The sequence below is a fragment of the Silene latifolia genome, unplaced genomic scaffold (assembly GCF_048544455.1).
Source record: "Silene latifolia isolate original U9 population unplaced genomic scaffold, ASM4854445v1 scaffold_79, whole genome shotgun sequence".
Lineage (NCBI taxonomy): Eukaryota > Viridiplantae > Streptophyta > Magnoliopsida > Caryophyllales > Caryophyllaceae > Silene > Silene latifolia.
In genome coordinates, this window is record NW_027413701.1 from 1278972 (window position 1) to 1305806 (window position 26835).

At 35.7% G+C, this 26835-nt stretch overlaps 1 protein-coding gene across 1 annotated transcript; it reads left to right on the forward strand.

The window, feature by feature from the left end:
• Positions 1 to 4938: 4938 nt before the first annotated feature.
• Positions 4939 to 7346, forward strand: LOC141640414 (protein FAR1-RELATED SEQUENCE 5-like). The gene is made up of 4 exons (XM_074449218.1): positions 4939 to 5511; positions 5602 to 6351; positions 6552 to 6750; positions 7147 to 7346. The coding sequence occupies exons 1-4, from the start codon at positions 4939 to 4941 to the stop codon at positions 7344 to 7346; spliced, it is 1722 nt and encodes a 573-aa protein (XP_074305319.1).
• The last annotated feature ends 19489 nt before the right edge of the window (positions 7347 to 26835 follow it).

Below are 26835 nucleotides of genomic sequence, written 5' to 3' on the forward strand. Positions count from 1 at the left end.
GGAGTTCAATCTCGATGAACTTGGAGTTCAATCTCGATGAACTTCTTCCTGTCTGAATTTGAAGTCACTTGTAATGCCGCATCACTAACCACATTGCCAATGGCCAACACTTTGCTATCATTAGGCACCCCGCCAATGCTTAACACTTCCTTTTGAAGGCACCGAGGATACTTGACCAAGGACCAAGTTTTCCGACCCAAACGGTTCTTGTCAAGCTCACCATGTAATCTTTCAAAAAGCGTCTCCCGGTCCCAGTGCTTAATGAGAGGGAGGCTGTGGCGACAACTCGTACCACGGAAATCGAAACGTTGAAAGTACGTAATCATTAAGAAGGGGATACAACCGAACATGGTCTATTTATTTTCACCAGTAGCTGCCGCGGCTTTCACCAAAATTTCCAGGACATAACTACACCAATCGTACTACGTAATACCGTTCACATCTTCAACGGCTCTCAAAAGCTTGAAGTCAATCCCGTTGTATGAAGTTGGAGTTAGGAATGATGACATGGCGGCGAGTAACAAACAAACTGCGAGAATTGAGGACCTCCTTTTTTGTATTTTTTTCTTAAGATATCTTGGAAGACAACTCCTAAATTAATGCCTTCGTTAACCCCTTTTATGTTGTACGCTTTTCGCCATTTATCTTTCAATTGCTTGTTCTCCGGCGTTTGAGAATCCTTTTGGCGGCCCGTAGGTACTAGATCAACTGTTTTAGGACCAAGTGGTAACATAAAACAGTCATACACGTCATGCTTGGTGACCATGAACTCCTTATCTTTAGTTGCCCGAAAAATATATGATTCGTCGCTGAATGCTTTGAGAAAATCCTTAACATGACCCATTGGATATGTTTTGAGCTTAAGCTCCAAAATACCATAGAAAACCGATCCTTCGTACCGCATCTCGCTGGGCATCATTAAGCTTTTCAACGAGCTCAACAAGCTGCTTCGGCCAGCACTTGACAGACACCTTTGCTATTTTGGGCTTGGCTGGTTTAGCCTCAACGTGATCTGACAACTGCTGAAGAAACCAGAATTAATTAACAATGTGACATATAGACCTTACATAACACAAAATACAAAAAAATGTGATTTTAAGTTTTTTAACCTGCTCAACAAGCTGCTTCTTCAACTTGATAGACACCTTTGCTTTTTTGGTGTTGCCTGACTTAGCCTCATTTCCATCTGACATCTGTTAACATTACAAAAAATTAATTAACAATGTGACAGATAGACCTTACATAACACAATATGTAAAGTGTAATTTTAACAGACAAAAGTAAAATTCTAACAAAAAAAAGTGTAATTGTAGCAGCATAAAGCGTAAATTTTAGCAGACAAAAATGTAATTCTAACAATATAAAGTGTAATTTTAACAGAAAAAAGTGTTATTTTAGCAGACAAAAGTGTAATTCTAACAATATAAAGTGTTATTTTAACAGACAAAAGTACAATTTTAACAAAAAAGTGTAATTGTAGCAGCTTAAAGTGTAACTTTAGCAGACAAAAGTATAATTCTAACAAAATAAAGTGTTATTTTAACAGACAAAAGTGTAATTTTAACCAAAAAAAGTGTAATTTTAGCAGACAAAAGTGTAATTCTAACAAAATAAAGTGTTATTTTAACAGGCAACAGTGTAATTTTAACAAAAAAAAAAGTGTAATTGTAGCTGCATAAAGTGTTATTTTAGCAGATCAAAGTGTAATTCTAACAAAAGGGTAATTTTAATGGTTAAAAGTGTAATTTTAACGGTTAAAAGTGTAATTTTAATCTTCAAAAGTGTAGTTTTGACAAAAATGAGATTTTGAGCGACAAAACTGTAATTTTAACAGAGAAAGAGTAATTGTAAGCAACAAAAGTGGGATTTTTCAAAAAACTCTGGGCAATCTGAATGAATATCAACATAACAATCAAAAAGAGCTAACATATCTGGATAATCTCAATTAACACGAAAGGTTAAAAATCCGAATGCATGTGCTTCAATGGAATAGTACAACATAACACACTGGGTAATCAAAATGTATGTGCTAAAATAGATAAGTAAATGTGCTAAATGTGCTAAAAATAACTGGGTAATCAAAATGAAGTAAGCAAATAAAGTGATCAAATAGAACAGTACAACAACAATGGCGAATGGCAATTACATAACAATGCCCAATAAATTAAAAAAAAAACGTCTAAATAAATGAAGAGACAAAATCATAAAACTCTTAAAACCAACAAAAAAAATTACCTTGATAACCTACACAAAGTAATCTAAATGGACGAAAATGGCAGGTTGCAAGTGAGTGAATAAAAATGGAGAAGAAACTGATAATAAGGTAACAAAAAAGCGATAAAATTGGGAGATTTTGAGAGCAGTTTCGTTCTTAGGCGGTTGAAATTATTGGGGTTTAATTTGGGGGAAATATTTTGGGGGAAATTTAATTTTGAATAATTTAGTGAAATGAGAAATGAGGGGAAGCCAGTGGGACGTGTGTGATGTTTGATTGACAACCTGCATGCATGCTCATAACCTATGAGAGGTAGGATGAGAGAGGTAATTGTTTTAGCCATTAGAATAATATTATTAGTTGCTTTTTACTTTTAATCTAAGCCATTCAAACACATGATCTAAGGGTAGACAATGGAACTCATAGACTCACATGTAATACATGGACTTAGTTGATCATATATATATATATATATATATATATAGATAGATAGATAGATAGATAGATAGATAGATAGATAGATAGATAGATAGATAGATAGATAGATAGATAGATAGATAGATAGATAGATAGATAGATAGATAGATAGATAGATAGATAGATAGATAGATAGATAGATAGATAGATAGATAGATAGATAGATAGATAGATAGATAGATAGATAGATAGATAGATAGATAGATAGATAGATAGATAGATAGATAGATAGATAGATAGATAGATAGATAGATAGATAGATAGATAGATAGATAGATAGATAGATAGATAGATAGATAGATAGATAGATAGATAGATAGATAGATAGATAGATAGATAGATAGATAGATAGATAGATAGATAGATAGATAGATAGATAGATAGATAGATAGATAGATAGATAGATAGATAGATAGATAGATAGATAGATAGATAGATAGATAGATAGATAGATAGATAGATAGATAGATAGATAGATAGATAGATAGATAGATAGATAGATAGATAGATAGATAGATAGATAGATAGATAGATAGATAGATAGATAGATAGATAGATAGATAGATAGATAGATAGATAGATAGATAGATAGATAGATAGATAGATAGATAGATAGATAGATAGATAGATAGATAGATAGATAGATAGATAGATAGATAGATAGATAGATAGATAGATAGATAGATAGATAGATAGATAGATAGATAGATAGATAGATAGATAGATAGATAGATAGATAGATAGATAGATAGATAGATAGATAGATAGATAGATAGATAGATAGATAGATAGATAGATAGATAGATAGATAGATAGATAGATAGATAGATAGATAGATAGATAGATAGATAGATAGATAGATAGATAGATAGATAGATAGATAGATAGATAGATAGATAGATAGATAGATAGATAGATAGATAGATAGATAGATAGATAGATAGATAGATAGATAGATAGATAGATAGATAGATAGATAGATAGATAGATAGAGAGAGGAGATCTAATGAGTCCCTTTATTCTTTCTTTCTTCTCTCTAAAACTGGGTTCTTCCATCTGAAAACGAAGTTTTCAGCTAAAGTTCTCTCTAAATCATGCAAATCAGCGTAAACATGCAAATAATAAATGGCATCAATGGTATTTCTTCATTTTATTCATTGTTTTCAGTCACGTTTTAATATTTTCAGTTGAATAGGATGGATGAAGGTAATGATAAATTTTGCATGTCATCGAATTTGTTCATTCTTGTTATTATTATTTGTTACTAGGTTTGAAATGAAGATTGTTAGAAGTAAATCTTCATGCTGGGTTTTCATTAATTTGAGTTTTGAGTAGCATCAACGCATTCTGACAACATTTACATGAACACTTTTGCTATAGTTTTACATTTACACTTTTTAATTGTTATTATTATAGCTTTAATTTGAGTTAGCATTCTGACAACATTTACACTTTTGTTGACATTTACACTTTTAAACCATCATATTTACACTGCATTTCTGCTGACATTTACACTTTTGGTGTACTTTTACATTTACACTTTTTAATTGTTATAGTCACCTTTGCATTTTTATTGTTATATTTTTTATGTGAGTTAGCATTCTGACAACATTTACACTTTTGTTGACATTTACACTTTTAAAGCATCACATTTACACTTTGCATTTCTCATTGACATTTACACTTTTGGTGTACTTTTACATTTACACTTTTTAATTGTTATAGTCACCTTTGCATTTTTATTGTTATATTTTTTATGTGAGTTAGCATTCTGACAACATTTACACTTTTGCTGACATTTACACTTTCAGACCATCACATTTACACTTCGTTTCTGCTGACATTTACACTTACACATTGGGATGTTTACTTTTGCTATAGTTTTACATTTACACTTTTTAATTGTTATAGCCACCTTTTAATTGTTATTATTATAGTTTTAATTTGAGTTAGCATTCTGACAACATTTACACTTTTGTTGACATTTACACTTTTAAAGCATCACATTTACACGCATTTCTCGCGACATTTACACTTTTCCGACATTTACACTTTCGAACAAAGACATTTACACTTCGTTTCTGCTGACATTTACACTTATACTTTTGGATGTTTACATTTACACTTACACTTTTAGGACATCATAATTTGCACATTTACACTTTTGGAATATTTACATTTATGGAACATTCCCTTTACATTTACACTTTACTTCGAGTTACGTTTACACATACACTTCATATCTGATGACATTTACACTTAAACTCTATGGACATTTACAATTACACTTCATATCTGATGACATTTACATTTACACTTACACTTTGTGCACATTTACAGACTTGCTAAAACAGAATGGAGTTCAACCTGACAGGCAGGAGCAGTGTAGGGAGGTCGAGAAGAGGTTTACACCGTACATCGGCCAGGAGTTTGGGGGGGTTGAGGACGCGGTGACTTTTTATAAGATATACGCCATTGCTTGTGGGTTTGATGTACGTAGGTACACAACAAAAAAATGGCGTGGCGGTGAGATCAAGTCAAAACTCGTCGTCTGCAATCGAGAAGGTTTCGCTCACAAGATGCCCAGTAAAGATCGGGATGACGGACTGGTTGGGGAGAAGTCACAGAGGATATTCAGGGTCACTAGAGTGGGGTGTAAAGCGAGAATACGATTATATATGAAGAATGGTCTTTTATTAATTGACCGGTTCTACGAGGGTCACAATCACGAGCTTATCTCACTTAAGGACAGAGAGTTCCAGAAATTGTCGCGTAACATAACAGATTATCACAAGATGATAATCGTTTCGAACTCAAGGGTTTGTAATACATAATCACTCTCTATACTAAATAAATAATTTCATTCATGTTATATTTATATGACGTATCTGTTAATGATTGATTGGCAGCTGAAGATAGGAGCAACAAAGACATACAGAATCTGCAAAGAACAAGTGAATGGATTCGAAAACATTGGAGCAAGCTTAAATGATTTTAAGAACTTCCATAGGGATGTTAAATGTTTCATTCACGAACGGGATGGTCAGTTGTTTGTTGACCATTTCAAGGAAATGACTGAAACAAGAATAGGTTTCTACTTTGACTATGACCTTGACGATGATGGCAGCCTACGTAGGGCCATATGGGCGGACGGTACTGCCCGAGATAATTACAAAAATTTTGGTGATGCGGTGTCATTCGACCCAACTTACTCCACCAATAAGTATTCTATGGTATTCACACCATTCACAGGTGTTGACCACCATAAACGATCTGTGACGTTCTGTGGGGCTCTAATTGCAAGGAAAGATTATGAGTCGTTTAATTGGGTTTTCAGCCGGTTTTTACAAGCAATGGGCGGTAAGGAACCCGAGTACATAATTACAGATCAGGACCCAGGTATTATCAAATCTGTCCCTCTTGTTTTCAAGACAGAGCGCCATCGGTTCTGTATGTGGCATATAATGAACAAAATGTCCAGTAAGTTTGACGTCTCTAGGAGTGATTATAATGACTTCATGTGTAAAATTAATGACATTATATGGGACGATGAGTTTGAGGCAGCAGAATTTGATGGTATCTGGGAGCAAATAATTGAAGATCATGGTGTTGGCGTAAATGATTGGTTTGCAGATACATATGCTATAAGGGGACAATGGGTGATGGCGCATTGCAGAGACTTGAGGATGGCGTCGATTATGAGGACGACTCAAAGATCAGAGAGCGAAAATAGCTTTTTCAAGAGGTTTGAGCATAAGTCAGGAACATTGGTTGAGTTTTGGATGCGTTTTGAGAGCGCTATGGACCAACAAAGACATACATGTAAGCGACTTGACAACATGGATAAGCACTCGTCCAGCCGGCGTCAACACATCTGGCATTAGAGATTCATGCTGCAAAGGTGTACACCTATTCAGCTTTCCATAAATTCAAACAAGAAGCCATCTTATCAATTGATACATGTAGAACAGGAGGTTTCACTGAGAGAGGCGAGCTAGAGGTAACTACTGCCAAAGATTCATCCAGAAAGAAGAATTTTAAAGTTGCATACAGTCCAGGTAGTTTACACTTCCTATGACATTTACACTTTCTGTTTTTATCTCGTTTAAATTCCTATAACTTAACATTTACACTTCTAATAACTTAACATTTACACTTTACAGTTCATGACATTTACACTTCCTATTAGTTTACATTTACAATTCTAATAACTTAGCATTTACACTTTACAATTCATGACATTTACACTTTACATCATATGACATTTACATTTTCTGTTTTTACCTCATTTAAATTCCTATAACTTAACTTTTACACTTCTAATAACTTAACATTTACACTTTACAGTTCATGACATTTACACTTCCTATTAGTTTACATTTACACTTCTAATAACTTAACATTTACACTTTACATCAGTGACACTATTTTTAACGTTCACACTTACATGCTAGCTTTAACTGATGACACAGGTACACGTAAAGCAAGCTGCAGTTGTACGATGTTTGAAAGAACCGGAATCCTATGCCGCCATATAATATGGATTTTTTCAGCAAGTGGGATAAAGACTATACCAGAAGATTATGTTGTAAATAGATGGATGAAAGAGTATTTCCGATTAACGATTTTCAATACTAATGGTGAAGGGACATAAAACATGCAAGTCATCGATGAAAAACAAATTGCAATGTCAATAATGTGGTCAGAAGTTCATGAAGTTGTAGGGCTCCTTCGAAACAAAGGAGTAACTGATGTTGACATCTTTTCCGCTGTAATTAGGGCATTTAAACAGTCCCTGTCACCATTAGGGGAAGTGTTGAATAAAAATCAACAAATGGAGAAATTTCTGAATTGTACGACATGTGAGGTAGTGACGATATTGCCACCAAAGAATTCGAAAAACAAGGGGACCGGAAAAAGATTCTTTGTCACCAAAACAAAAGCAATGGTGTTGGCTAGGAAACCCAAACGTAAGTGTAAGAATTGCAAGAGAATGACAAATCACGACAAGAGGAACTGCCTTAACCCCTTCTCAGCACACACGCCATTGTGCGAAGGGTCGTCTGAACCAGAAGAGGATGAAGGAGAGGAGGAGGAAGAGCTGGAATCAGAACAAGAATAGATGTCAGATCAGTGACAAATGTTGCTCTATATATTTTGAGTGTGTAACTTAAAACTTTGATGTGCTATAACTGGAGCGGGCGATTAGGAATTGGTCTCATGGCAGCGTAACTTTGAACTGCAGTTGGTGTAACTTTTAGTAACACCAACGTTAGAGTTACATTGTTTTATTAGATAGCCAAACGTTGTGTTACTTGAACTTATTTTGGATTACTTATGTTATTTCAAGTAACAGTTACACTTATTTTCAAATAGCTGGTGTTAACATTTACACTTGCCATGTCAGCACATTTACACTTCCAGTATCTTCACATTTACACTTCCAATTTAGTCAGATTTACCCTTTGTGTTCACATTTACACTTACTCTATCCTCACATTTACACTTTGAATATCTTCACATTTACACTTCCAATTTAGTCAGATTTACACTTTATTTGTTCACATTTAAACTTCTCCTATATTCACATTTACATTTTCTATTTGTTCACATTTACACTTTTTTTTGGTTCACATTTACACTTGGCTGTCACCACATTTACACTTCCCATGTCACCACATTTACACTGAAATTCAATTTCAGTGTGTTTACATTCACACTTTCAGTATGATAAAGCTGACACTGACAGTGTTAACATTTACACTTTAAGTGTGTTAACAATTACACTTAAAGTGTAAATGTGACTAAATTGCAACTGTGTTAACAGTTACACTTGCAATTTAGTCACATTTACACTTTGAAGAAATTCTTCAATTTCAGTGTTAATATTTACACTTAAAGTGTAAATGTGACTAAATTACAAGTGTGTTAATAGTTACACTTGCAATTTAGTCACATTTACACTTTGAAAAAACTATGATTATAACTGCCAAAAAATAGTCAACCATTACACTTCATTAGTGTAATTTACCATTGCACTTCATTACTGTAATGATTACACTTGCAATTTAAAAATTACACATTTGTGTAAACATTGCCAACCAAAATACAAAAAATTCTTTTCTAACTTCAAGATTGCCAAACAAAATAATTTCAATCAAAAATATGTCCACAAATTGTTTACTTTTTCGATAACACAGCCTTAATTTTGCGCTTCTTTTGTAACTTGGCCCATAAATCTTCTTTTCCAGTGATAAACCCATTCAACTTTGCTTCAAAAATGTCTCTGCTGACATTTATGTCAGCTAGAACAAGCGTCACCACCAACTCAACTACCAAGTATCGTCGATTCCCCTTCCTCTCCAAGTCTGGATGCTCAAAAGGTTGACCCTCGTACATCAGCATATACATCATACAGAAAATCCCTGATTCTGTTATGTTAGGAAGGGGTGTTTGGCGCCTGAACGGGATTTGCCGATGCTCAAAGCTAGTAATCTCGTATCCCCTGTCCGTTCTGACATCCAAATAATCGCTAACAGCTGATGCCTGCCATTAAAGCACTAACAATTAAATAAACCATCTATTGTTCATCTCTTCGAAAATGATTTATTGGCATCAGACTTACCACTTGGCGAGTAACATTGCACATTTTAGACTGATCCCAGTTGGCATGATGTTGGTAGTCAAGGAGATCAACAGTTTGTTGTCCAAAATTTATACATACGCATGCAAAGTGCCCACCAATGTTGACAGGTACGAAGATAAACTCGGCATTCAGGTTGAAAGTTTTATCACAGTCCTGGATCAAGGTATCCCAAATGTGATACAGCCGATCAGTGATTTCATTAGATCGTGAGCACGCTTCACGTATATCCAAAAGCCGCATGATACATTCCTGTTCAGAGAAGTGAGTGAGCCTACATAATAAAAGTAAAAATAATGTATAACTTTTAGGCTTTGTGCGCGGGGGGAGGGGGGGTACCATATGACGTATCCCAAAGAAGGCCATCCTAGGAAGTAAGTATTCAGCAGACTCCAAATGGTTCAGCAAAACAGCCCAGGACTCAATGACAACAGGCGACATTACAACTTCAGGAAGCATGGACATGATGTCGGGCCGGCGTAGCGCGGCATGCCTACTGTACCAAGAGATTGATTCGCTGCAATGAAACACATGTATAGTAGTAAGAAATTGATAAGTAGTTATAAATTAAATATCGTAACTAATTGGCCTTGTTATAAGAGTCTGGCAGATACTAACAAATTTTCAAAGTTGTAGTCGTCTAACAAGCAATAGTCCACCGCATGCTTTCGACGTGATCGAACACCCTTGACCAAAGTTTGATTGTTCCGTAAGAAGGTCGAGACAACAAGAGTCTGCGTACCAGCAGCCCCACAGTCAATTGAGCATCCCAAGCCATCCCCCCCCCGCCCCGGGGACGGCTCCTTACGGCTGACAAAGGTTGGCTACCTGAAGACTGCGCTGACGCTTGAATAACAACGGGGCTGCTTTCCGCCTGTATGGCTACAGGATTGACCACAGGGCTTCCTTCTACGCGTTTAGGGGGTGGGTCTGCAACACGGTGATGTTTACTGTATGTAATCTCTTCCTCATCCTCCAGACTCCGCTTCTGTGCAGCATTGGAGACCGAATTCAAACCTTGACCATACTTTTGCCTGAATTGGGTTATCCTTTCGAGAACACTCTCCCTCACTTTGTTATGGTCACTCAGGATAAGGATCGACACCACTTCAGCCCGGATGAGGTTGATAACGTCCATCTCACCTAAGGCGCAGTCAAAAAGCTTCCCATTGAAAAGCAGCATGTGTATCATCATGTACACACCGCAATCAAACGCGGAATACCCCCTACCTTGCCATTTAAATTCGACATTGACAAATTTAAACCCGACGACCTTTGAACCTCTGACAAACCCTTTAGACTCCAGATACTCGCCCATTAAATCACACTGTAAAAGGAATTTCAAAAAAATAGTCAATTTAAAAACAGTGTTTACAATTCCAGAATACATATACACTAAAAAACAAATTAAGGTATGCTATTTATAATTATTACCGCAATACGCGAAATTCCAAAATATGGAAGCTTCTCAAAATCATCGTCGTAGCGACGATTGTCCAAATACTCTATCTGCTCAGATACGAAGTTTATGCATGCACAGCTGTAATGATCATTATTGCCAGATAAGACCGGGATGAAGACCTGGATGTGACAACAAAGACATAAAAGATACACTCAGTAAAATTTCACATTTACACTTTCAATAATTTGTCACATTTACAGTCCATGTGTCATGACATTTACACTTTCCATATATTCACATTTACACTTTATATGTCATGACATTTACACTTCCTATTTAGTCACCTTTACACTCCATATGTCATGATATTTACACTTTCTATATCATCACATTTACACTTTATATGTCCTGACATTTACACTTCCTATTTAGTCACCTTTACACTCCCTATGTCATTATCTTACACTTTCTATATAATCACATTTACACTATACATCATGGCATTTACACTTCACTATGTCTCACATTTACACTCCCTATGTCATAACATTTACACTTTCCATATATTCACATTTACACTTTATATGTCTTTGATATTTACACTTCCTATTTAGTCACCTTTACACTCCCTATGTCATCACATTTACACTTTCAATATAATCACATTTACACTATACATCATGACATTTACACTTCACTATGTCTCACATTTACACTTCATATGTCATGACATTTACACTTCACAATATCTCACGACATTTACAGTTCACTATGTCTCACGTTTACACTTCATATGTCATGACATTTACACTTTCTTCTTAATCACATCCAGGCATTTATACTTTCTGTGAAAATCACATATACACTTTCTGTGTGATGACATTTACACTTTCTGTGTGATTACATTTACACTTCACAATAGGTCACATTTACACTTACCATATCAGATCCAAGTTGAAATGGAGACAAACAGAATTGAATCCAAGCATCCCACCTGACCCAGATTTCGTCCTTTTTGTCAAGAACAATTCCTTTCTTCTTGGCTTTCCAAATATCCAAAGACAAAGACTGTTCAAACGAAGGGCAGCGCTATTAAATTTAGACACTTACGTTACAATTAAATTGGAACTATACAAATTGCATTGAGTGAGGATAGGACAAGTACGGTGTGACTAAGCCCGAAGAAAGAACGAGAAGATGCAACTGGTGCAGTTTGATCATACATCATCTTATTGATTAGTAGGCACCAACAATCGATAACAGAAGACATAACTTCCTGTCCAGGTTCAAGAGTTAACATGTCTTCCCGAGACACGAAGAAAAAGTCTGAAAAAACTGCCAATTCTTCCCTACTAAAAAAGAAAAAATTATATAAGGCGAACATGATTACGACAACATATAAGTATTAATATGTTTGACATAGAAATTAATCGACTCACCCTTTCAACCAAGCTTCTGATTTGTTAAATACGTAGTCCAGGACGTATTTCCTTTCCTTAAAAACATTCCTAAATAATTTCTTATTCAGCTGCAGGTCTACAGTAACAAAGCCCTGCTCGGGCATGGGTTCCCCACAATCCATGGTGCAAATCAGGTTCTCAGGGACCACTTCAATGCACTGTAAGGGCTCAGTTGAATGAAATAGGAAAGGGTGGTGATCCAGGTTACTCCGAGGGACATAAATTTCCCGACCATCCGCAGAATTTGGTTCGAAGGGCTGCCGCATCGATCGTTCCAAAATCCTCACTGGAACCCCTTAAATGCCTCGGCTAGCTCTGCGAGTAGATATAAACGTACACTAAAATTCCGGCAACTTAAACTCGGAGGACGGTGCTTCAACAACCACCTTATCTGCTCCCTCTATAACATCCATGGGCTTGTCATCATTCTGAAATGAACCAGGACAAGCGGGTTGTGCAGTAGGGCGTTCACCTTGCTCGTTGACCATGCCACCACCACTCTCTAACCCTTCTTGCGATGCATCTTCACGGATGTGGGACGAAACAATGCCAAAGCTCACCATCGGTACACTTTCGTACCACTAAATTGGGGTCGGTCAATGGGCTGTTCCACTCCCGGTGCACCGCTAACATCCACAGCCTCACCAGACACTAGTCCAACCACCAGTGGTTCGGGCCCACGGCAGGGCCCCTGATCTTGAGGCGTCCATGCCCTGCACAGCCTCGTCCTAGTCTGGGTGCACCGCTAACATCCACATCCACGCGAGGCACTACTCCAACCACCAGTGATTCGGGCCCAAGGCAGGGCTCCTAATCTTGAGGCGGCTCCATATCCATTCCCTGCATAGCCTCATCCTGTTCTCTCGGTGCACCACCCTGAGCCACTTCACTGTCACCGATGTCTGACAACTTATTCAGCGCGTTATCAATATCAGCTGTCGCTATAAATTTCAACTGAAATGAAGATGAATCATCTTCGATTGACGGGACTACCACATCCGCATCCACCTTGTTCGCTACTTTTGAATAAGACACCTCCCCTTCACCAGTAACAGGCCCCTGTTCTTGAGCCTGCTCCATATCCATACCCTGCACAAACTCATCCTCACCTCTCTGTACGCAGCCCTCTGCCGCTTCACCACCACCATCACCAATATCTGTCAAACCTTCCAGTAGCGTTCTCAATATCGCGATCGAAATAAATTTTAGTTGAATCGAAGATGAACCATCTTGATTGGTGACCTACCACATCCGCATCAACCTTATTCGTTGCTTCTGACTTACACTTCTCAACAACATGTTCAGCTTTCTCAGGGGCACCACTAGTGTCAGGCACTTCCCCTCTCAAACTTTCCTGCTCCTCGTTCAATGAGGGCTTTGTGTAAGCTTCTTCAACTTCATCCGGGCTATAAATTTTCTCTAGAATCTGCCGATCCGTTAATTGAGTCAATTCTTCGGTTAAATCTAGCCCGCATTCCTCTTTCTCTCTTCGACAGGCTTCGTTAAGTTCGGCGGTGTTGTAGAAATCAGCGGTCTCCATTACCGTGACATCGCCGTATCACCCGCTTTATCACCCAAATCGAATCTTCGCAAGTGATACAGCTCTGACAAAAGAGGCGTAAACTCGAACTTAGGAACCTTGGTCTATTTTTTCTTGCTTGCCTTTGTTTTTTTCTTTGCCACCTTCCCAACATCTGACAATGAGGGAGCGTTATCATTATATTTCTTCATTTGGGAAGCTAAATTTCCAACTTCTTCAACATATTCCTTCACCTTTGCACCTTCAAAAAAAGCTTGCGTCGCTTGTGACGGAACAAGATCAGTTGAAGAAGTAGCACCTGTTGTTAAATTCTTAAGCATTGCAGCTGCATCCGCATACCAGGAATAGAAGGCCACAACGTTCCTTTGAATCTTCAAGTACAGCTCGTGTACACTCTACCGTTGGTAACAAAAAAAGATTTAAGAGTCTAGATACACAAAATATACTGCTCAAATATATATATATATATATATATATATATATATATATATATATATATATATATATATATATATATAAGAAGGATCAAGTGAGTCCACCCAAATTCATTGAGTCCATGAGTCCTCTTAAGGGCCATTGAAAAGATAGGATGGAGGGTTGAGATTGAAGGGGAAAAGGGAGGGATTAATGCTAAATGGAGGGGATTGAAGCTAATTAATCACTTTCCCTCACTACCTTCACTAATCAACCACTAATTTTACTATATATCATTTATTTTCCACTCACTTCTCTCTCATCTCACACAATTACATTTCTCTCATCTCTCTAAAAACCCAAAAAATTCAAAACCAATCAAAAAAAATTTTCCCCCTCATTCTCCTCTTATCCTCATCAGTCATCACCATACACCACCGTCATACCACCCACCATTCAGACACCCGCCGCACCACCGCCCAGCCCACAACTCCACCACCCCCGTATCCCCTCGACACCACTCAACACCACCACCACATCACCTCGACTCACCATCCTCCCCACCCCAACACCAACACACCACCACGTACCTACTGCGAGTACTGCCCGATCTCCTCTCCTCTCCACCACCCACACCCACCGACATAACCACAACCCGACTAACCGACAACCACAACCCGACAACCTATTCTCCAAAACCCGACTACCCGACAACCACCACCAAAACAGATCTACATCACCCCCTTCCTCCTTTTCCGTCACCCACAGCCACCACCAAAAACTAACCCTGCCGCCCTCTCACAATCAGATTGACCACCACCAAAAAACTCCCCTGCACCTTCTACTCGATTTAAAAAAAAAACCCCAGATCTACCAACCGCCACCTTTCTCTCGTCCTCTGCCGCGGCTGCTACTGTCGCCCTCCACCACCACAACTTTTCTCTCTTTCTCTCTTTCTCGTTTTCCTTTTTTTTTTTAAAGATCTGAGAGTCGTGTATTGTTATGGGTGTTTGGTTTTAGTTTGTGTGCTTGTGTGTTATTTGTTTTTTTTTCTCTTTCTCTCTTTCTCGTTTTATTTGGTTTTAGTTTGTGTGTTTGTGTGTATTTGTGTGTTATTTGTTTTTTTCTCTCTTTCTCGTTTTCCTTTTTTTTTATATTTTTTTTTTTGTTTTTTTTCTTATTTGTGTTTAAAGACAATTACCACATTTTATTCTTAGATCTAAAAAAATATATAGTAGATTAATGAAAAATAATCATATTGTCATGTTTTTTATTATAAGATCTAATAAATATATTTATTTTCAGATTTACACTCGTATTCTATACATTTTTGTCAGATTTACACTCCTAATTCTTTAAATTTACACTTGTATTTCCTCACATTTACACTCGTTTTTATTTAAATTTACACTTGTATCTCCTCACATTTACACTCGTATTTCTCTTAAATTTACACTTGTATCTCCTCACATTTACACTCGTATTTCTTTAAATTTACACTCATATTTCTTAACATTTACAGTCGTATTTCTTAACATTTACACTCGTATTTCTTTACATTTACACTTGTATTTCTTTACCAAAGTTGTACTACTTGGTGGTTGATATGAATTGACTAAAAAATAAAATTTTTGTGGATATTTACACTCATAATTCTTTAAATTTACACTTATATTTCCTCACATTTACACTCGTTTTATTTAAATTTACACTCTTATTTCTTTACATTTACACTCGTATTTCTTTACATTTACACTCGTTAAAATTATATAAATTTCCACTCATATTTTTTGTGGATATGAGTTGGTGGGGAAGGACGATGATGGTGGTGTTTTTTCGTAGTCGGACTAAAGTTTTACTCGTAAAGGACAAAGTTATACTTACAAAGGACTAAAGTTACACTCGTAAAGGACTAAAGTTTTCAAATTTACACTCTTAAAATGTTACATTTCCACTCGTAAAACATCACATTTACACTTGTAAAATGTTAAAATTATATAAATTCAAAATTTCCGTCACAAAAAATCAAATTTACACTCTTAAAATGTTACATTTACACTCGTAAAACATCACATTTACACTTGTAAAATGTTAAAATTATATAAATTCAAATTTTCCATCACAAAAAATCAAATTTACACTCTTAAAATGTTACATTTACACTCGTAAAACATCACATTTACACTTGTAAAATGTTAAAATTATATAAATTCAAATTTCCCTCACAAAAAATCAAATTTACACTCTAAAAATGTTACATTTACACTCGTAAAACATCACATTTACACTTGTAAAATGTTAAAATTATATATATTCAAAATTTCCGTCACAAAAAATCAAATTTACACTCTTAAAATGTTACATTTACACTCGTAAAACATCACATTTACACTTGTAAAATGTGAAAATTATATAAATTCAAAATTTTCGTCACAAAAAATCAAATTTACACTCTTAAAATGTTACATTTACACTCGTAAAACATCAAATTTACACTTGTAAAATGTTAAAATTATATAAATTCAAAATTTCCGTCACAAAAAATCAAATTTACACTCTAAAAATGTTACATTTACACTCGTAAAACATCACATTTACACTTGTAAAATGTTAAAATTATATAAATTCAAATTTTCCGTCACAAAAAATAAAATTTACACTCTTAAAATATTACATTTACACTCGTAAAACATCACATTTACACTTGTAAAACTCATACAACATTACATTTACACTTCTGAAATCTGAAACTCAAAACTGATTAATTAGGGGCTAGAGAGAGAGAGAAAAATTAATAAGTGTATAGAAATTTGATTAGTGGTAATTTTTTTTTGGTAATTTTCAATCTCAATCCAACCATCCACATTTTTTTCCTTTTCTTTTTAATAGCCCTTAATCAAATGCATCTCCACCATTCAATGAGTCCATCCAAAGGCCCTTAGAGGGACTTATGGACTCAATGACACATGTTGGACTCATTAGAACTCCTATATATATATATATATATATTAAAAAAAAAATATGCCATTAATTAAACATTCATAACATAAAACTTACATCTACAACCCTAGTTTTCAACTCATCGTCATCTTCAACACCGGGGGGGAGTTCAATCTGAATAAACTTCTTATCGGGCATTGTACCCGGCGTTGAAATCAGAAGAGGCGTAGGGCTTGCCAATGGCGCCTTCGGCGCGCCAGCTATGGCCAACATCGTATTACAGTGTCCTTCTCATCGGGGTCTTGTTTTGACATCGGGGTACTTCACCTTCGACAAAGTTAGTCGACCCAATGGACCCACGTCCAGCTCATCCTTTAACCTCTTCGATAGAGTTTTCAGATCCCAATGCTGAATAAGTGGAAGGCCATCTAGGCAACTCATACCACGGTAATCATACCGCTGAAAATAAGTAATCATAAGGAAAGGGATACAACCAAGCAGATGTGACTGCACGCTGCGAGCCTCGGCTGCAGCATTAGCTAAACATTCTAATACATACGAGCACCAGTCATACTCCGGTATGGCACTCACATCTTCAACCACTTTCAAAAGTTTGATTTCAATGCCGTTGTTCAATGTCGGCGCAAGGAATGATGAAATGCTAAGAAACACAAACAGGCGGCAGAATTCATCCCCTCCATCTTTGAATTGCTTTGACTCAATATAATTGAAGACGTCTCCTAAAGGAATAAAATCAGAATTTGATTTCACTTTGAACTTTTTGCGCCACAGTTGTTTTATGCGCACATATTTTTCATCTTTAGCACCAGGCATATGTCCAGTAGGTACTATTTCCATCTCTCTCTCACCAACAGGTAACATGAAACAGTCATAGACATCATACTTAGTAACCATAAACTCCTTCAACTCCGACGCTCTGAAAAAATAAGAACCATCGCTGAAAGCCTCGAGAAATTCACGAACATGTGAAAGCGGGAAAGTTCTAAGTTTAAGATGAAGCAACCCCCCAAATCCAATCCTCTGTACAGCGGCTCGTTGAGCAATGTTAAGCTTACTAATAAGCTTGTGAAGTCTGTTGGGCCGACACTTAACGGAAATAGTAGGGTAACTTGGGGTTGTTCTTCGCTTTCAGGTAGTTCTCCATCAGATACCATCTGAATCAGGAAAAAAAGTACATAAGAAATGCACAATATCAGTCAACCTATAACAGTCTACACATTTACATTTACACTTACTATATCCTCACATTTACACTTCCAGTATCTTCACATTTACACATCCAATTTAGTCAGATTTACACTTTATTTGTTCATATTTACACTTCTCCTCTCCTCACATTTACACTTCCAGTATCTTCACATTTACACATCCAATTTAGTCAGATTTACACTTTATTTGTTCACATTTACACTTACTCTATCCTCACATTTACACTTCCAGTATCTTCACATTTACACTTCCAATTTAGTCAGATTTACAGTTTTAGTGTTCACATTTACACTTACTCTATCCTCACATTTACACTTCCAGTATCTTCACATTTACACTTCCAATTTAGTCAGATTTACACTTTATTTGTTCACATTTACACTTCTACTATCCTCACATTTACACTTCCAGTATCTTCACATTTACACTTCCAATTTAGTCAGATTTACCCTTTATTTGTTCACATTTACAATTCTCCTACCCTCACATTTACACTTCCATTATCTTAACATTTACAATTCCAATTTTGTCAGATTTACAGTTTTAGTGTTCACATTTACACTTACTCTATCCTCACATTTACACTTCCAGTATCTTCACATTTACACTTCCAATTTAGTCAGATTTACACTTTATTTGTTCACATTTACACTTCTCCTATCCTCACATTTACACTTCCAGTATCTTCACATTTACACTTCCAATTTAGTCAGATTTACCCTTTATTTGTTCACATTTACAATTCTCCTACCCTCACATTTACACTTCCATTATCTTAACATTTACAATTCCAATTTTGTCAGATTTACAGTTTTAGTGTTCACATTTACACTTACTCTATCCTCACATTTACACTTCCAGTATCTTCACATTTACACTTCCAATTTTGTCAGATTTACACTTTGTGTTCACTTTTACACTTACTCTATCCTCACATTTACAATTTGAATATCTTCACATTTACACTTCCAATTTAGTCAGATTTACACTTTATTTGTTCACATTTACACTTCTCCTATATTCACATTTACACTTTCTATTTGTTCACATTTACACTTTTTTTTGGTTCACATTTACACTTGGGCTGTCCTCACATTCACAATCCCAATTACATCACATTTACAATCCCCAAAAACAGGCTCGATTGAAACCCTAACAGATACATTCACACTACCCATCAGTTCAGATTTACACTATCAATTTAATTAGCAATTCAAAGACTATAATATTTACACTACCCACTTAAAATTAAATTCAAACATGCTAATGAATCAAAATGTTTATGGATAATCAAATATAATAAAAATCACATAAATTTAAACATGCAATAAAATCATAAACTCATAAATAACAAAATACAAAAATGAAATAACTCCAATATAACAATTACGACTCAAGGATAATTTGCAAATTTAAAAAAATACAACAAAGAAAACAATAAAGGATGATCAATGAATTACCTTCAAAGTGAGGTAAAGAAACAAAGATAGGAACTGCGAGTGTTTCAATGGAATAAAATATAGAGAAGAAAATGGATTTGTTGTATTTGGTAAGGAATAGGATATGTAGAAAATAAAATTGAAGAAATGTGAGATGAAACACAGGAATTAGTAAGGACGGTTTTTTGAAATTATTAGAGGAGTTGCATGAGATAGTGGAGGGAAGTTGAATAACGTGCGTATGACTGATGGAGGACGCAAACATGCAGAATTTGAACAGTGAGTCTATCACCCTAAGGAGAGAGGTAAATAGTCTACATATTATTATAATGTTATAAGTTGCTTTTTGGTGTAATCTTAGCCATTCATCCTCACAATCTAAGGGCTCTAAATGGAACTTATGGACTTAATAACTTAAGGTGGACTCACTTGATCATTTCTCTCTCTCTCTCTCTCTCTCTCTCTCTCTCTCTCTCTCTCTCTATATATATATATATATATATATATATATATATATATATATATATATATATATATATATATATATATATATATATAGAAATAGGATCTCGTGCGAACTATAAGTTCGGTGCGAACTTACGAACTAATTATCAGCGCTTGGATCAAATTAATCAAAGGTTTAAATTAAACCCTTTCACTTCTCCGATTCTCCTCTTCCTTCAAACGTAATCCCGAATTTCTAACCTCCTTGACCTTTATCCACCACCACCTGTCTTCACTATCGGCCACCAATTCCACCGTCGCCGGAGTTTAGTGACCCAATCATATCACCGACGTAACACCGAACGCTGAACACTAGCTCTCCCTTCGGAATTACACCCTTACAAGAGCACCAAGCACCGTCGATGTTGACATTCTCAATGAGAACTATTTTAGTATCAAAATCGCCATCGGATCCGTCTCCTCTTCCCCATTTCGAACTCGTATCGTTTTCCGACCAACAATCTCCTTGAAAACGACATATATAAAGAAAAATTGATACTTAATTCTCAGATCTACAAAAAATAGCGAATAATTGTCGAAAACTAAGATGGTCAGGTTTGTTGAATGAGTTGGATCTGATTGGGTTTGACGGAATGGGATGGTCAACGTGTCGATCGAGCTATGGTGACGAGGTGGCGCGAGTATAAGCAGCAATGGAGTTGTAGGTGTTGTTGCTTGATGTTTAATGGAGTTTTCGGTTGTGGTGAAGAAAGGAGAGGCGTTGGGCGTGGTGGTTTCGTGGTAGTGATACGAAATAGGGGTGACGAAGAGGATGAGTGGCTGGTGTGGTCCGTGGTCGTTGCTGGCTGTGGTGTTTGCCTTAGTGATAGGCAGTGGTCAGTCTAGTGTTAGTCGTGGGTAAAGTTGGTCAGACCTGGTGGTGGTGTTGGTAACTTGGTATGGCGGAAGTAGGCAGTGGTTATTGGCAATTGTAAGACACAGGTGGCTAAGTATAAAATTGTCGGGAAATTTAGAGCCAAAAAGTGGTATACCTCGACATTGTTCAAGATTTAATTTCGTCAGCGGACAACCAGAACATCGTCGTCAATTTTTCCGACAATGAACCCAATTCCGCAACACCGGAAACACTTTCAGCCTAGCAACACTCCGACTTCATCCCCACGACTACCACATAATATGTGTACCCAATAGTTTTAGCTTGTGTACCTAGTAGTATTCCCTTGTGTATCCGTTGTACAAATTGTTACTGTAATCCAACAAGGTTAGAATTGTTGATTTGTATATCAATTTTTGTTTACTAATCGATTTGTATGCTAATTACTTGGTTTCTTATGATATTGTGGGCATCATTAAGCTTTTCAACGAGCTCAACAAGCTGCTTCGGCCAGCACTTGACAGACACCTTTGCTATTTTGGGCTTGGCTGGTTTAGCCTCAACGTGATCTGACAACTGCTGAAGAAACCAGAATTAATTAACAATGTGACATATAGACCTTACATAACACAAAATACAAAAAAATGTGATTTTAAGTTTTTTAACCTGCTCAACAAGCTGCTTCTTCAACTTGATAGACACCTTTGCTTTTTTGGTGTTGCCTGACTTAGCCTCATTTCCATCTGACATCTGTTAACATTACAAAAAATTAATTAACAATGTGACAGATAGACCTTACATAACACAATATGTAAAGTGTAATTTTAACAGACAAAAGTAAAATTCTAACAAAAAAAAGTGTAATTGTAGCAGCATAAAGCGTAAATTTTAGCAGACAAAAATGTAATTCTAACAATATAAAGTGTAATTTTAACAGAAAAAAGTGTTATTTTAGCAGACAAAAGTGTAATTCTAACAATATAAAGTGTTATTTTAACAGACAAAAGTACAATTTTAACAAAAAAGTGTAATTGTAGCAGCTTAAAGTGTAACTTTAGCAGACAAAAGTATAATTCTAACAAAATAAAGTGTTATTTTAACAGACAAAAGTGTAATTTTAACCAAAAAAAGTGTAATTTTAGCAGACAAAAGTGTAATTCTAACAAAATAAAGTGTTATTTTAACAGGCAACAGTGTAATTTTAACAAAAAAAAAGTGTAATTGTAGCTGCATAAAGTGTTATTTTAGCATACCAAAGTGTAATTCTAACAAAAGGGTAATTTTAACGGTTAAAAGTGTAATTTTAACGGTTAAAAGTGTAATTTTAATCTTCAAAAGTGTAGTTTTGACAAAAATGAGATTTTGAGCGACAAAACTGTAATTTTAACAGAGAAAGAGTAATTGTAAGCAACAAAAGTGGGATTTTTCAAAAAACTCTGGGTAATCTGAATGAATATCAACATAACAATCAAAAAGAGCTAACATATCTGGATAATCTCAATTAACATGAAAGGTTAAAAATCCGAATGCATGTGCTTCAATGGAATAGTACAACATAACACACTGGGTAATCAAAATGTATGTGCTAAAATAGATAAGTAAATGTGCTAAATGTGCTAAAAATAACTGGGTAATCAAAATGAAGTAAGCAAATACAGTGATCAAATAGAACAGTACAACAACAATGGCGAATGGCAATTACATAACAATGCCCAATAAATTAAAAAAAAACGTCTAAATAAATGAAGAGACAAAATCATAAAACTCTTAAAACCAACAAAAAAAATTACCTTGATAACCTACACAAAGTAATCTAAATGGACGAAAATGGCAGGTTGCAAGTGAGTGAATAAAAATGGAGAAGAAATCGATAATAAGGTAACAAAAAGCGATAAAATTGGGAGATTTTGAGAGCGGTTTCGTTCTTAGGCGGTTGAAATTATTGGGGTTTAATTTGGGGGAAATATTTTGGGGGAAATTTAATTTTGAATAATTTAGTGAAATGAGAAATGAGGGGAAGCCAGTGGGACGTGTGTGATGTTTGATTGACAACCTGCATGCATGCTCATAACCTATGAGAGGTAGGATGAGAGAGGTAATTGTTTTAGCCATTAGAATAATATTATTAGTTGCTTTTTACTTTTAATCTAAGCCATTCAAACACATGATCTAAGGGTAGACAATGGAACTCATAGACTCACATGTAATACATGGACTTAGTTGATCATATATATATATATATATATATATATATATATATATATATATATATATATATATATATATATATAGATAGATAGATAGATAGATAGATAGATAGATAGATAGATAGATAGATAGAGAGAGGAGATCTAATGAGTCCCTTACCTCATTTGAGTCCTTAAGTCCTTATAAGGACCCTTAGATGGACAACATCTAAGGTGGAGATTTTTTACAAAATATAGGCCAAAAAAAAAGGGAAAAGCTTGGGTAGGAAAGAGAACAACATTTCCTGCAAATTGTCCTTACCAATGATCATTTCCTGCGGACAAAAGGATATATCCTTTGTACTATGTTTACACTCCCACATTCTTCCTTCCTTAACACTCTTATTTCCAACTTTATTCTTTCTTTATTCTCTCTAAAACTGGGTTCTTCCATCTGAAAACGAAGTTTTCAGCTAAAGTTCTCTCTAAATCCTGCAAATCAGCGTAAACATGCAAATAATAAATGGCATCAATGGTATTTCTTCATTTTATTCATTGTTTTCAGTCACGTTTTAATATTTTCAGTTGAATAGGATGGATGAAGGTAATGATAAATTTTGCATGTCATCGAATTTGTTCATTCTTGTTATTATTATTTGTTACTAGGTTTGAAATGAATATTGTTAGAAGTAAATCTTCATGCTGGGTTTTCATTAATTTGAGTTTTGAGTAGCATCAACGCATTCTTACAACATTTACATGAACACTTTTGCTATAGTTTTACATTTACACTTTTTAATTGTTATTATTATAGCTTTAATTTGAGTTAGCATTCTGAAAACATTTACACTTTTGTTGACATTTACACTTTTAAACCATCATATTTACACTGCATTTCTGCTGACATTTACACTTTTTGTGTACTTTTACATTTACACTTTTTAATTGTTATAGTCACCTTTGCATTTTTATTGTTATATTTTTTATGTGAGTTAGCATTCTGACAACATTTACACTTTTGTTGACATTTACACTTTTAAAGCATCACATTTACACTGCATTTCTGCTGACATTTACACTTTTGGTGTACTTTTACATTTACACTTTTTAATTTTTATAGTCACCTTTGCATTTTTATTGTTATATTTTTTATGTGAGTTAGCATTCTGACAACATTTACACTTTTGCTGACATTTACACTTTCAGACCATCATATTTACACTTCGTTTCTGCTGACATTTACACTTACACATTTGGATGTTTACTTTTGCTATAGTTTTACATTTACACTTTTTAATTGTTATAGTCACCTTTTAATTGTTATTATTATAGTTTTAATTTGAGTTAGCATTCTGACAACATTTACACTTTTGTTGACATTTACACTTTTAAAGCATCACATTTACACGCATTTCTGCTGACATTTACACTTTTGCTGACATTTACACTTTCGTAACAAAGACATTTACACTTCGTTTCACTGTGACATTTACACTTATACTTTTGGATGTTTACATTTACACTTACACTTTTGGGACATCATAATTTGCACATTTACACTTTTGGAATATTTACATTTATGGAACATTCCCTTTACATTTACACTTTACTTCGAGTTACGTTTACACATACACTTCATATCTGATGACATTTACACTTAAACTCTATGGACATTTACAATTACACTTCATATCTAATGACATTTACATTTACACTTACACTTTGTGCACATTTACAGACTTGCTAAAACAGAATGGAGTTCAACCTGACAGGCAGGAGCTGTGTAGGGAGGTCGAGAAGAGGTTTACACCGTACATCGGCCAGGAGTTTGGGGGGGTTGAGGACGCGGTGACTTTTTATAAGATATACGCCATTGCTTGTGGGTTTGATGTACGTAGGTACACAACAAAAAAATGGCGTGGCGGTGAGATCAAGTCAAAACTCGTCGTCTGCAATCGAGAAGGTTTCGCTCACAAGATGCCCAGTAAAGATCGGGATGACGGATTTGGTTGGGGAGAAGTCACGAGAGGATATTGTGGTCACTAGAGTGGGGTGTAAAGCGAGAATACGATTATATATGAAGAATGGTCTTTTATTAATTGACCGGTTCTACGAGGGTCACAATCACGAGCTTATCTCACTTAAGGACAGAGAGTTCCAGAAATTGTCGCGTAACATAACAGATTATCACAAGATGATAATCGTTTCGAACTCAAGGGTTTGTAATACATAATCACTCTCTATACTAAATAAATAATTTCATTCATGTTATATTTATATGACGTATCTGTTAATGATTGATTGGCAGCTGAAGATAGGAGCAACAAAGACATACAGAATCTGCAAAGAACAAGTGAATGGATTCGAAAACATTGGAGCAAGCTTAAATGATTTTAAGAACTTCCATAGGGATGTTAAATGTTTCATTCACGAACGGGATGGTCAGTTGTTTGTTGACCATTTCAAGGAAATGACTGAAACAAGAATAGGTTTCTACTTTGACTATGACCTTGACGATGATGGCAGCCTACGTAGGGCCATATGGGCGGACGGCATCGCCGAGATAATTACAAAAATTTTGGTGATGCGGTGTCATTCGACCCAACTTACTCCACCAATAAGTATTCTATGGTATTCACACCATTCACAGGTGTTGACCACCATAAACGATCTGTGACGTTCTGTGGGGCTCTAATTGCAAGGAAAGATTATGAGTCGTTTAATTGGGTTTTCAGCCGGTTTTTACAAGCAATGGGCGGTAAGGAACCCGAGTACATAATTACAGATCAGGACCCAGGTATTATCAAATCTGTCCCTCTTGTTTTCAAGACAGAGCGCCATCGGTTCTGTATGTGGCATATAATGAACAAAATGTCCAGTAAGTTTGACGTCTCTAGGAGTGATTATAATGACTTCATGTGTAAAATTAATGACATTATATGGGACGATGAGTTTGAGGCAGCAGAATTTGATGGTATCTGGGAGCAAATAATTGAAGATCATGGTGTTGGCGTAAATGATTGGTTTGCAGATACATATGCTATAAGGGGACAATGGGTGATGGCGCATTGCAGAGACTTGAGGATGGCGTCGATTATGAGGACGACTCAAAGATCAGAGAGCGAAAATAGCTTTTTCAAGAGGTTTGAGCATAAGTCAGGAACATTGGTTGAGTTTTGGATGCGTTTTGAGAGCGCTATGGACCAACAAAGACATACACAGAAGCAGCTTGACAACATGGATAAGCACTCGTCCGCAGCGGCGTCAACACATCTGGCATTAGAGATTCATGCTGCAAAGGTGTACACCTATTCAGCTTTCCATAAATTCAAACAAGAAGCCATCTTATCAATTGATACATGTAGAACAGGAGGTTTCACTGAGAGAGGCGAGCTAGAGGTAACTACTGCCAAAGATTCATCCAGAAAGAAGAATTTTAAAGTTGCATACTGATCCAGGTAGTTTACACTTCCTATGACATTTACACTTCTGTTTTTATCTCGTTTAAATTCCTATAACTTAACATTTACACTTCTAATAACTTAACATT

What these genes read in the sequence shown, in the direction of transcription:
- LOC141640414 (XM_074449218.1), top strand. Translation starts at nt 4,939, where the DNA reads ATGACATTTACACTTAAACTCTATGGACATTTACAATTACACTTCATA. An exon ending in TAATCGTTTCGAACTCAAGG is followed by an intron (nt 5,512 to 5,601) that starts GTTTGTAATACA and finishes ATTGATTGGCAG; the next exon opens with CTGAAGATAGGAGCAACAAA. An exon ending in ATGCTATAAGGGGACAATGG is followed by an intron (nt 6,352 to 6,551) that starts GTGATGGCGCAT and finishes GCACTCGTCCAG; the next exon opens with CCGGCGTCAACACATCTGGC.